The 13,259-nt window shown below is 55.2% G+C and overlaps 1 protein-coding gene across 1 annotated transcript; it reads right to left on the bottom strand.

Moving 5' to 3' along the window:
* Positions 1 to 7,483: 7,483 nt before the first annotated feature.
* DLX4 (distal-less homeobox 4) lies at positions 7,484 to 13,259 on the bottom strand. The gene is made up of 3 exons (XM_032162602.2): positions 12,700 to 13,259; positions 9,175 to 9,371; positions 7,484 to 8,744 (listed from the first exon to the last, which is right to left on the bottom strand). The coding sequence occupies exons 1-3, from the start codon at positions 12,980 to 12,982 to the stop codon at positions 8,502 to 8,504; spliced, it is 723 nt and encodes a 240-aa protein (XP_032018493.1). The 5' UTR covers positions 12,983 to 13,259; the 3' UTR covers positions 7,484 to 8,501.

Consider the following 13,259-nt stretch of genomic DNA (forward strand, 5'->3'; position numbering starts at 1 on the left):
TATGAATCCTTGCTGAATGCTTACTGTATTATTGTGACTTTTTTTTTTTTTTTTGAGATGTAGTCTTGCTCTGTCACCCAGGCTGGAGTGCAGTGGTGTGATCTCGGCTCCTTGCAACCTCTGCCTCTTGGGTTCAAGCGATTCTCCTGCCTGAGCAACCCGAGTAGCTTGGATTACAGGCATGCACCACCACGCCCGGCCAATTTTTTTGTATTTTTAGTAGAGATGGGGTTTCACCATGTTGGCCAGGCTGGTCTTGAATTCCTGACCTCAATTGATCTGCCTGCCTCGGCCTCCCAAAGTGCCGGGATTACAGATGTGAGCCACCATGGCTGGCTGACTTTTGGGTTTCAACTCGTATAGTTCCCACAAAAAACTCTATGAAGCACAGGCTCTCATCTTCATTTTCCAGGTAAGAAAGGTGCAGTACAGAGAGGTTAAGAAACTTGCCCAAGGTCATGGAGTTGGACTTGAATCAGGAATCTGGCTCTTTGTTATTTTGTGTTCCTGGGGGTAGAACTATACTATTCTCCATTATATGGTGAACTGGTGGGTCAGAGAAGAAGTTAGGGGGATGGAAAGAGAGACACTTCTAGCAACAAATTGGTCTAGCCAGGGTGAAGGAATAAGCTACCATATCTCCTAGCATACCTGGTATTCTTCACAACATACTAGGGGTGCACTCTTGTTGTCTCCATGACCTTTGGAGGTATCATTTGATCATTGGCCCTACTGCATAGGTGAAGAAATAAAGACCCAGAGATGTGAAGTGACTTGCCCAAGGCCTCTCGACTGAGTGCCTGCATCTCAGAGTGCAAATCCATGAAGACCATATAAAGGCTCTATGGAGGAGGAGGTAAATCTTATTCCAAGGGAGCTAGGGGGATAACAATTATTGCTTGGATAGGGCTGCCAAGGGGCTGGGAGTGGGAGGGATCCAAAGTCAGAGATGAGTCCCAAGACAGAATTCAAGGTTTAGAAAGGCAGGTAGGAGGATTTGAGGAGGTAAGGCAAAGACCTGGGTCACAAGGGGTGGAAGAAGCCTGCATTGGTGGATCCACTTGATCCCCCTGGGCTTGGGGAATGTGACAGGAGCTGGGCACAGGCATGTCAGGAGCCTCCTGCAGTCTGGTTTCCCCCAGGATCTGTTGGAGCAAAGAATTCCCGGCGGCTCCAGGGCTGGGAGGAGGAGTTTGCAGCAGGCCCCAGCTTGCAGAGACAGAGAAAGCAGCTCCTGGGTCCAGCCTGATAGGAGTGGTCTCATGGCTCTCTGGCAGGCAAGGCGGGCAGTGGGAAGGGCGTGGCCTGGCAAGTGCCATGTGGTCCCATCCCCTCTTAGGCCTCTACCCAACCCCATGTGCTGAGCCTCTCCACCCCAAAGAGAGTGGGAGCATCAGGGTTGAGGGAGGGGTAAGCAGGCAGAGGGAGAAGCCAGGGCGCCCAGGAGTCCCCAGTCCGAGAGGGGAGGCCCATGCAGCGCTCTCTGGCAACTCCCAGTCTGGAGAAGGAGTACAAGTCTTAATGGGTCAGGTTAAGGTGCAAACCAGGACAGAGAAGATAATCACGGGGTGGGCTTGTAGGTGGAGGAGATGCCCAGGGAATGTCTGATGGAAGTGGGATAATCCAGATGAGTGCTCCAACCTCATGATGTGACCTCTATGTTACATCAGCTGGAGGTGGGGAGGGTGAGAGAGTGGGGGCCACAGACCTGAGTGAAGTCTCATGCGGCGGCAAAATGATCTTCCTTAGGCTTAACCCCAAGCAACTAAACTCTGAAAGGAATGGTTCATACAGAGCTGAGAGGAATCTCTTCCACGTGCCCTCCACAGATAGTGGCACCCTCCCCTGGAAATGAAGTCATCTCTCCATTTTTGGGCCAGAGAGGCTGAAGGCCTGGCACTGTGAGACACTGAATCAGAAAGCTTGATGTTTGGAGGAAGCTCGGGACTGACTCCTTTCCCCTTCCTGAGCTGGCCAGACATGCCCTCTAGGGTGCCAGTGGGGCTGAGTACCTCAGCATCATCCAACTGGGGGGCTGGGAAGAGCCAGCTGTAGGATGCATCCCATCTGAGGCACAGGGGAGCTTAGTCTGATGGTAGAGACAGGGTCTGCCTTACAAAGCCCCAGACTAGAGTGGAAAGTGGTGGTAGACGCACATTAGCCCACTGTGGTCCCTGCACCCAGAACTTAGCAAGAGAAATTATCTGAGTTTCAGAGAGGGTATGTAACTTGCCCAAGGTCACACAGCAAGTAGTATCAGATACAGATCTTTGATTCGCAGAGCTGTGCCTGCCTCACCACTCTGTGATCCCAAGCCCCCTCCTGCTTCCCTGGATTGGAGTCAATGTCGGGAAGAGGGGCAGAGGGATCAGTGAAGACTTCTGAAGGAAAGTCCACTTAAGCCCCCTTAAATAGCCTCTGAGTTCCTGTGGCAGGAGCTGGACTCCAAGGACATGTCTGGGAGCCAGGAGTTGTACCAGGAAGGGCTGGGGACAGAAGCTCTTCTTGCTAGAGCTTAGGAAAAGAAGTAGGCAAAGCTTCAGGGAACACAAACAATCAAGTCAGAATAAAATTATCGGGTTTCTGTGGCTGTTCAGCCGCTCTCCTCAACCACTCACCAGAGAAATGTTCCCAGAAAATAGATGGAGAGCTGGGAAAGGGAGAGAGAAAGGGAAGGGGGCAGGAGAAGAAAGAGACAGAGAAAAAGAGACTGCCCCCCGCCTACACACATGTGCTTGCACACAAGGAAGCTAGTCTGTATATTTCTGGGCATGCATGTCTGTTTCTGCCTACGGTCAAGTTGCCAGGCATCTCCCTTTTGATGCATCACTGTGCTGTGCTTCTGTGAGTATATAAGCTGCGAGGGCATCTCTCTGTGTATGTCCATGTACAACCATGGGAATGCTTCATGTACACATGTGTCTACGTGTGGCTCTGCCCACTGCCTGCGCCCCATTGTGTATGTCCGCCTGCCTGTGTGCGTATCTTCTGTGGGTTCACATGTGCACATGCGGTGTCTGTGTGCCTAGCTCCCTGGGCCTGCTTGTCTCCAAGCATTTCTCTGGGGCCTTTGTATTCTGAGGTTAGGAGTAGAAGGGCCTTTTATTTCCACCCCCACCACCAGTTTGTTTTTTTTTTTTGTTTTTTTTGTTTTTTTTTTTGAGACGGAGTCTGGCTCTGTCACCAGGCTGGAGTGCAGTGGCACAATCTCGGCTCACTGTAACCTCTGCCTTCCAGGTTCAAGTGATTCTCCTGCCTTAGTCTCCCGAGTAGCTGGGACTACAGGTGCCCGCCACCATGCCTGGCTAATTTTTGTATTTTTGTAAAGACGGGGTTTCACCATGTTGACCAGGATGGTCTCCAGCTCTTGACCTCATGATCCGCCCACCTCCGCCTCCCGAAGTGCTGGGATTACAGGCATGAGCCACCGCATCCGGCCCTATTCCCCCTTTTTAAGCAATCTGCACAGGCCAGGAAATGGGGAAGCAGAGGCATGGTGAGGAGGCCGCTTGTCTCTCTCAAAGTGTTTTCGTCTTGGAAGGAGAGACAGCAGTCACCCAAGGACTCACTGATAGAATTTCTCCCGGCTCCCCAGGTCCAACAGCCATGTTGCTCAGAGAAGGGGCAGGGGCACGAAGTGGGGGCGGGGCGAGGTGAGGAGAAACGAGATCTGAGGGAACTCTTCCTCTTTACCCCACCTTGAAATGAGAGGGGGAGATATGAAAGAGAAACACTTTGGGGTCGGTGACCTTTTCTTTTTTTTTTTTTTGAGACGCAGTCTTGCTCTATCGCCCAGGCTGGAGTGCAGTGGTGCAATCTTGGCTCACTGCAACCTCCGCCTCCCGGATTCAAGCAATTCTCCTGTCTCAGCCTCCCCAGTAGCTGGGACTACAGGCGCCTGCCACCACGCCTGGCGAATTTTTGTATTTTTAGTAGAGACAGGGTTTCACCATATTGGTCAAGCTGGTCTCGAACTCCTGACCTCAGGTGATCCGTCCGCCTCAGCCTCCCAAAGTGCTGGGATTACAGGCGTGAGCCACCGCACCCGGCTGACCTTTTCTTTTCAACCATCATTGTTAAAACATTACTCACCTCCTGGAATGGGGCTCCCAGGACAAGAGGAACCCTAGGATCTTGAAAGCCAGCTCCTTCATGGGCGGGCTTGAGAGGGTCTTTGCAGAGGCCTGAAGCCCATCCCCACACCTCGTTTTAACCCCCTGCCTCCCAGCGTCTACCTCTCAGCTCCATCACGTCCCCCTCCTGCCTCCTCCTGGCCAAGCGAGGCCTGGGAAGGAAAGAGTTATCCCAGGGGCAGAGGGGATGGGAAACACCTGTAGGATGCCTTTTGGAAGGAAGAAGCCTCTGTGCATTCAACTGAGAGGAGCTTTGCCATCACTATAATGGGAGGAATTGAGATTAGACACCAGGCAGAAACTAGACAGACTTCGAGCAGGGGAGGAGAGAAATGAGTGTCCTGTCAGCTCCTTGGTGGAAGCAGGAAATCACTGTCCACCTTCTCAGACTTTTCCTTTCTCTACCCACATCCCTTATAAATTCTGGGGAGGTCCTTGATCTCCAAGGCCCCCATCTACACAGGCCTCAGCTACTGGGATAACATTCCATTGACTCTCTGGATACAATCCCAGTGGCAAGTCCAGGCATCCAAACTCAAATGAGGTTTGGAGCTGAGTAATCAGCTGCTATGGCGTTGCAGACATTTTGTCGGGGAACAACCAGCTCCCCACCCCCACCTCAGATTTGGGGGTGGAGGAGGGGCGTCCTGTCACTGGGTGTCTTCCCCCTCAACCATCACCACCACATTCTCCCTCTTCCCACCTGCAAGTAATTTGGCCAATGGGAGGGCAGTTAAGATTGCAGTGTGGAATCCCTCAAGATCTGTGTGTATTTGGTGAGGAGGGGGCTACCTCCCTTCCCCTCAGACCCCATGTGCCCTTTTCCTCTTCACAGCAGCAAATTACTTGTAATTATCTCACATTGAAAGCCTTCAGGAGCTGCTCCCAAAATTGCTTTAATTGAATTAATTAAATCTCATTTTGTTGGGGGAAAACATGGAGGCATGACTTAAAATAGTATATGGGGAGAGGAAAGGTGAGTGACCCAGAAAGGTGGGGAAGCCCGAGTCAGTTTTCCTGTAGCTGAGACCCTTGTAGTGCCCTGGACGTTCTCTGAACACACTTTCCCATCTTCCAGTTTCAGCTGACTTCAGATGCACTGTGCTGCGTCTTCTGCATTTGGGACCTTGCCTGTATCCAGCTCTCGGATGGTGGTGACCAGCGATGTTTTGAATTCTCCAGCCGCATTCCTCCTCCACCCCCTTAGGAGGCAGTTCTCCCAGGGGCAGAAGGTGAATGGATGGCAGTAAGAATTCTCCCTTGCTGTAACCCCTCCCCTTCTTCCCCCATAATAACAGCAGTTGTAAATGCCATTTATTAAGTGCTTACTATGTTCCAGGCACCATGTCAAGCATGTTACAAGCACTATCTCATTTTGTCATCACAATCACTCTGCAAAGCAAGTCGTATTAGTATTCTCATCTTGGGTGGGGGTGGGGGATGGGAAAAAGCAAGGCTCAGAGAGAGGTTAAGTAACTCACCAAAAGTCACACTGCTAGAAGGTGACAGAGCCGGGACTCTTTGTAGCTTAAAGACCCTGTTCTTCACCACCCAGTCTTGGTCCCCCTCCCTTACTGACCCAATTTTCCCAGTGGGGCTTCCTCAGGGAAAGGAACCATGGGGTTCTCCTTCTACAACCCTGATGGCCTGAGGGAAGGGAATGGGGCACCTCCTCCACCGGGAGCTCCAGGCCCATCACCACCCAGGAGCTCAGGGAAACTGGACCAGCTCCCAAATGGAAAAGAGGTTCCCATTTCCCCTGAAAAGGATGGATAGAAGGAGGGGGGCGGAGGGGGGGAGGTGGACGCTGTCAGCTCAGGGCCTCTAAGCGGAGAGTAATTACACTCCTTGTGCTACTTAACTTTACAACCTGGGCTGTTGTTTTAACAATGTGACTTGTGTTGGGCTGTCCAATTAATCTCGCCTTTGGAGGCTTTCCTAGATGGGGCGGTAGATCTTATCTTGGGTCTGTGGAAAGAGGAGTGTGCAACCTGCAGTGGGCGGGAACAGCTGCCTGGAGGGCCTGTGGCCTCAGAGGAGACCAAGAGGAGAGAACTGGGGCTGGGGTGACAGAGAGCCAGTGGAGCCTGGGGCTTGGAGCAGGGGAAGGCATTGGAGGAAGAGGAAGATATTTATACTCCTGGCACTCCCATTCCTCACCACTCCTGGATCTCGGCTTTGGTCTACCCATGCCATGTGCCATCCCCAAGAGAATCCTCTGGGAGTGTTTTGTGGAATAGGGGTGGTCACTGACCCAGCACAGGGTAAGGAACAGGGGCTGAGGAGGAACTGACTGTAGGCGTCAGGAGCTGAGGGATTTCATACCTCTCTGCCCTACACATGACTCCAATTTGGGCTTCTCTCTGGCCCGCAGAGGTTGGCTGGAAGTGTCTGAGTGGGCTTTTCAGACTGGGACAGGCACCGAGTTTGCAGTGTCTGGAAACAGGTCTAGGCAGTCAGAGGGAAGCTCAACTTGGAAGCTTTTTGCCTGGATTTGGAGGCCCCTCCCCCAGCCCCTCAGGCCATGCTGGGCTGGATTCCCTGAATTATTCTGCCACCCTTGTCCTCAGCTCCTCTCCCAAGGCGTTCCTTATCCTGCTGATCCTGGTGGGAGCGGGGGTGGGTGGGGTGTGGTGGCCAGGAGTCTGTCAGGTCCTGCTGCTCCCCAGGCCGCCTGCCCTTCTCGCCCAGCACTGACCCCTCTGGCCCAGGCTGGATTGGAGGCCCTTGACAATACCCATGCCGCCATCTGTGTTTTCCTTTGCCTGGAACTCACCACACCAATGTCTGGTCATTTGTTTGCTTTGGTCACCATGGTATTCCTAGGATTTAGCAGAGCACAGGGTCTCCAAATGTTTGTTGGACAGAAGAGAATTCCAGTTGTTTTTGGTGTTTTCCTTCTCAGACCTGCCCCTCCTCCTTCCCCAAGGTGAGCTGAGGCCACCCTGCCCCCAAGCAGCACACTTCTCCAGGTAGGACTGGACCGGATCCCTGGGTGTGCCCTCTCTCAAGGTGAACAGGGCCTCTTCCTGGGCTAAAGGTGGGTCCTAGGGGCTGGTAAGGTGCCTGGCTCCCTCCAGAACTGGGCCAGGAGAGCATCTCCTGGGGAGGAGCACTCAGACCCTGCGTGAGCATCTCCTGGGTTCACAAGGGAGCATATGAAACTGTGGACGTTGTTAGAACATTCCAGAGCCAGAATCACAGAGCTAGTTAGTGGCCAAGACAAATCTAGAATCCAGTGCCTCTGATACCTGTAATTCCATGGTAGAAGAGTCAGATGGGCCAGACGAGATGCATGACCAGCCCCTACCCATAAGAAGTCAGGAAACAAACACATCTCACCGCCAGAATGCAAAGTTTTGTACAAACTTTAATCTCTGGAAGCTGGTGGTATGAAGCTCAAGCTCCAATTGGTTCTAAATCTGCACAGTTCCTTTGAACAGAGACAGCTGCAAGGAGCTGAATCAATGGGCCTACCCACCTATTTGGGGATGTCTATATCCACACTAATCCAGAGAGCCAGTTTGTCCCCATTTCCCCCCAAGTGTTACTTTACCAGGCTTCCAAAAGTGTGTGCCTGTGGGTTCGTTAGGGATTAGGGATGGGGAATAGAAGGGAGCCTCTCAATAAATACCTATTGAATTATACAGATAATTGGATCCATTATCTATTCAAAAAGGGGAGATGGGGAGGGGGTGGGAAAGAGGGCTTTTTTTTTTTTTTTTTAGGAGGAAAGCATAAATTACCCATAGGTCCACAAATTCCACATTTCTCTGCATCTCTTCTACCTCCCAGTATGGTAAGTAGGTAAATCAGTTATGGGGGTAACGGGCTGACCTCCAGGGAAAAATCGCTGGGTGGCTGGGAGCTGATGGTGGTCCACTTCTGCTTTTGCTCACTAATGGGTTGGGCAAGGCCAAAGGCACACAAAGAAAAAGAAATACTCAATGTTTCTTGCTGGTTTTGCACCCAGGCTGTAGTGGCGATTCAGTCGTTCTCAAGAAAGCAGGGGGAGGAGAAAGGGAGAGAGGGAAGAAGGAGTGGAGGAGCGGCAAGACCAAGGGTTCTGGGGACAGTCTCAACTCCAGCCAATGGCTCTCTCTCCAGAGTCTTTGTCCAGCTGGTGGGAAGGTGTCCAGTCCATGGTAGTGGTGGGGACAATGATTACATAAGGCTGAGGTCCTTGATTTAGCTGTTAGGGTTAGGAGTACAGGCTCTGCTCCATTCCTTTTTCTCCTCTAACTGCTTGTCCTCCAGAGAAAACCTATCTGGAGCTGGTTTCCTCCCAGCCCAGAAGGGGTGCAGGTGGACTGCCTGGGTCCTGGGCTTTGCAGGAAGGCTGTGGGCCTGACCTGACCTTCCCCAGATTCACATCATCTGAGGCGAAGCCAGGACATCTGAGGAGTGATGCTGATACCAGGCTCCAAAGCTGTTGCCATAGCCACTGGTGGGCAGGGTCTCTGCCTTGGGTAGATCCCAGAGGGAGGGGAGGGGTGGGGAGCAGGGAGACACAGAGAAGGTCGTCCCAGGGAAATCCCCTTCCTGCCCCCCAGAATTCTGCTTCAGGAGCTTCTTATACTTGGAGCGTTTGTTCTGAAACCAGATCTTTACCTTCGGGAAGAAAAGGGGAAAGAATGAAAGATCAGGAGGAAGATATGTGTGAAAAGTTTCGAGGAAGGGAAAGGGATCCAGGTGTAGGTGCAGTCCTGGGAGACCCGCAGTTCCCTAGGCTGGGAACATTTGCTCCAGTCCCCCACAGCCCCAGAAGCCTCCTGAGTTCCTGCCTCTGAGCTAGAATCCATGTCTCCCTGTCTGACCTACCCTCCTCTTCCTGACCCACTCCACCCACCCGCACATACATGCACACCTTTCAACACATTCTCCCCAAGGCTTACTAAGAGCCAGCTATGAACATTCCCTGGAGAACTGTGACAACAGGGCCACAGCACCAAACCGTCAGTCATTCACAGCTGGGGCTGGGGGATGAGTTCCCAGAGAACCAGGGAAGGTGAGAGCTGGGGAAGGATGACACTGGCCCCACCTGGGTCTGGGTGAGGCCGAGCTGCGCTGCCAGCTGGGCCCTCTCGGGCAGCGCCAGGTACTGCGTGTGCTGGAAACGCTGGTTTAGGTGCTGCAGCTGCAGGCTGGAGTAGATGGTCCTCGGCTTGCGGAGCTTTTTGGCCGGGGCCTGAAGGCGCCGCTCGGAGGGTTCCGGGGACAGCCGCGGCTTCTCCGAGTCTGGTGGGCAGCACAACACGGTGCAGGAGGCGAGGAGGGAGCGAGGGGGTAGGACGGACAGTTTCATAGGCTTATTAGCATCTCGTCTGCATGCCGTCGGCGGCAAATAGCAAAAAGCGCAGCCACCAAGATCGCCCCCTTGGCCCCTGCCCTCTACCTTCCGCGTGGAGCGTTTCAACCCCCGCGTTCACCGCGCCAGGTGATACAAGGCGCAGTTCTGCTCCCAGGGAGCTCGCACTCGTATGGGTCCTGTGACCCTAGGAAGAAAGCGCCGAGGGCCACAGCCAGGGTACGGCGGCGCCTGCGGTGGGAGGTCGGAGTTCAGCCCCGGGCGGTGGCGCCAGCTTGGGGTAGGGCGGGGCAGAAAGGCTAGGTCCAGGGCTGAGCCGAGGCCTAGAGATGACAGAGGAAGGACATTGCAGGCGGAGGGAACTCAAGAGCAATGCTCAGAGGCTTGAGATGGTGTCCGCGTGGCAGCCTCCGGCTGCGGCCAGCGGGGCGGGTGAGAGGCCCGGCTGAGAAGACCTTGAATCCCAGTCTCCCAGCGCTGATAGTGACCCCGGGTTTGCCCTGGCCTCGCCTACTGTAACGGGCTGCCCCTCTGCTCAGGCGCACCCTGCAGGAAAAGTGACCATCTCTCCCCCGCCACACCGTGGCCGGCTGGGTTTCCAGGGACCCCCAGAAGCCGGGTCTGAGTGGGGCAGCCCCTTCCTTCGTTGGGCAGCGCGCACAGAGCGGTTCTGGCGGCAGGGAAGGTGACCCGGGTTCCAAGAGCGCGCGGCGCAGCCCGGCGGGGCCACTCCTGGATCGCGCTGCGGGGCTGCCGCGGGGGATCTGGTCAGCTCTGGCCCGCCTAGCTCTCCAGGAATCTCGGCCGCCGGATAGCCCAGCCCTAGAATGCTGAGGGACAGGGGAGGGTTGGGCCGAGGGGTTTCTGTTCTTCCGAGCCAGCCACCCTAACCTGCGCAGCTCTACGGGGACGCTGGAGAGGTCCCAGGCGATGAGGGGTGTAGGGCGGATGGAGCAGCCGCAATGCCCGGGGACTTAGGGCAGCGTTTGCCGCATTCCCCGCGGGACTGTCCAGCTGACCTGAGCCGAGAGAGAGCGGCTTGTGTTCGCCCGCGTACCCCCACCTTCTTCCCCTAGTCGGGCTCACCCTCCACACGTCAGTGTACCCGCCCTCGGCCAGCCGCGGTCACCAGCTGCCGTCACCTCCCCCGCATCCCTCACCCGTGGCCTCGGGCGCTGCGGGCTTCTGAGATCCTCCCTCCTCGACCCTGCCTCAACCAATTCCCAGAAAAACCGTTGGGTTTCCGCTCCCGCCCGCGCCTGTCCTGCCTCCCCTGCCTCAACCCCACTGCTGGCAGCTCTGGGCTGGCAGCCCAGAGCCCACCCGCGCCTCTCTGGCTGCGTGGACTGCGCAATTCGAGCGGGGACACAGAGTCTCTGAGGCCGACCCGGTTGCTGAATTCACATAGCCCTCCGCGCCTCAACTCTCCCAGCAGACCCCCTCCAAGTTCCTTCCCGGACAGCTGCCTTTCCCTACCCCAGTTCCAGCAAGTCACGACTGGATCTGCCCGGGTCGCGATCATGGAGCCCCAGGGCCTCCCTCCAGGCCCGCTGCTCCCGACGGCTCAACGGGGTGGTGGCACCGCTCACTTGGAGCCAAACCTTTTCCCAAGGCAGGAGTGGACATAGAGTGGAAGTAAAAGGAGGACCCCAAGCTCTCGATCACATGCCCTCCACTCTAGAGCGCCCAAACCCACCAGTTCCAGTAGAGAAATGCTAGAAATGTATTCTAAGGAAATCTAGGTGTGTGTGGTTTTTCGTTGGATGGGGGAAAGTCCTTAAAGAAAATGAACTCTCCACTCTGTTGTCCTTAGATCTCAGACACGACTGACAACACCAAACCTACTGCCAGCAATTCTCCTGAGGACAAGGTCATGGTATTCCCACCCCAGTCCCCAAACACATAACACACACAAACATACCCTATTAGCATACACTAAAGGACAATCAAAGGGATTCATTTGAAAAACTAGAACTACTCCTCCCTGCAACTGCGCCCACTCCAACCACACCCCGCAGCCCAGGAGAGACAGCCACAGTTCTGTCACAGAAGGCAGTTAATTTTGGGGGGTTGGAGGAAGCTCCCTAAAATCGATGCTCCTGGCCACATGCTTTGCCCATCTATACGTCAAAGAAGTTGAGCTTCTAAATCCTAGGGTCACTTCTGGCTCTGATGGTTTGTGAGCACGTCAGAGTCACAGGAGAAGGGAGGAAGATGTCTTGGTCCTGAGCTGACCCCAGTGAAGTCACCCAGTGGATGTGCCTCCTTGGAAGAGACTGCCAAAGACAATTGCAGGAGGAGGGGGTGAGCAATTAGATGGAGGCAAAGAGTCCAGGGACCTGGAGGCTAAGCTGGAGCCAGTGCGGATGGGATTGTGGGCAATGCCATACCCACATTGTATGTCAGCTCAGCTGCAAGGCCCAGGATCCCAAAGACGGGCCAGGTTCTCCGCCTCATTGAGGCCTTCCAGTGAGCACTTTCTCAGGAGCTCAGAGTTGCTCCAGGCAACAGGAACTGTGGCCTAACCTATCCCAAAGCCAAGGAGTGGAGATGACAGCGATGGCCTGCTCCTTTGGCTGGAAGGCTGAGGTAGTCAGGGAGAGATGAGCGACTTTCTGACCAGCCTTTGGCTACCTTCTCAGAACAATGGATGGAGGGGTCCTACTTCCAGATTCTGCCAGGCCAGCTTCCAGTCAAGGTCAGGCCTGGTCTGAGGAGAGCGGGTAAGGCCGGGGAAGGGAGAGTACAGACCCCAGAATAAGCCTCGATGTCTACAGCCCTCCTACCAGGACTTGATTTGTTTTTCAGTGTTTGGCTTGATCACTGCTTTCTGAGACAAGACTAACGCAGAAAGGGGCGACATGGGGCAGGAAGGGAGTACAGGATGGGGGCGGGGGGATTCTGAAGAAGAGGCTAGGTCCCCATCCCCACATCTGGATTGCTTCAGTTTTCCGTTACTAGTAGGTACACACAGCCCCGCTGCTCCAGGTGGGGGGTGGGGGGGAGCCCGCTCGCCTGTCTTTAAACAACTGCAAATCGAAACCAGGTCGGTTTTGAAAGGAGACCTAGAGCAACTCTCCCCCGCCCCTCCCCCCTGTCTCCCGCCCCATCCCTTCGCCCTCCCCCCACCCCCACATCCCAGGGAATCCAAGGAAGGTTTGAATCCCGCTAGCTGCGTCCAACCAGGCGAGGGAGAAGTTTAGGGGCGCACAGGAGCCGAACCCCAGAGGTGGGAAGAGCCGCCACGGCCCAACTTACCTGTCTCGAGTTCCTGAGGGTGCTCTGCGGGTCCGCAGAGAGGCTGAGAGAGCGCCGCGGGTTGCTGGCAGGTCAGGTAGGAGTCTCCGGGGTTCGCTGGCTCGGTGTAGGGGTAAGACAGGAGGTGGCCATACGGCCTGGAGTAGGACAAATTGGGGGAGGCTGCGGTTGTAGGGGACAGGCCAAGCGGGTAGGCAGCCGCTACCGACGGGACGGGGGCGAGGTCTGGGAAGACAGCTTTGGAGGCGTCCCGGCCGGGGAGGGGGCAGGGCAAAGAGGTCATTGTGGCCAGGGCCCGGGCAGAAGGGCCATGACCCGGCAAGTAGTCCGCTGCCGCTGCCAACCCTCTTTTCCAAGCCTCCGGCGTTGGGCCGGACGGGCCCCCCAGCCAGCAGCCCCCACACTTAAGATCCCGGAGAAAGTGTCTCTCTGAGCCTCTTTCAGAGGAGAACGCGCGCCTGGGAAAGGGGTTCCGGGGGGGTGCCCCCCATGACTTTCCCCTCCCCCCAAATCCATGGGGGCCCCCTCCTCTCCATAGGGTTCGGTTCTCGGGACCCGAC

Source organism: Hylobates moloch, unplaced genomic scaffold, assembly GCF_009828535.3.
Source record: "Hylobates moloch isolate HMO894 unplaced genomic scaffold, HMol_V3 SCAFFOLD_10, whole genome shotgun sequence".
NCBI lineage: Eukaryota > Metazoa > Chordata > Mammalia > Primates > Hylobatidae > Hylobates > Hylobates moloch.

Excerpts from the sequence above, each read along its gene's own strand:
- DLX4 (XM_032162602.2), bottom strand. The coding sequence starts at position 12,982 with ATGACCTCTTTGCCCTGCCCCCTCCCCGGCCGGGACGCCTCCAAAGCT. Across the intron at positions 9,372-12,699 it reads CCCTCAGGAACTCGAGACAG|ACTCGGAGAAGCCGCGGCTG; the intron begins GTAAGTTGGGCC and ends GCTGCCCACCAG. Across the intron at positions 8,745-9,174 it reads TCGGCCTCACCCAGACCCAG|GTAAAGATCTGGTTTCAGAA; the intron begins GTGGGGCCAGTG and ends TTCTTCCCGAAG.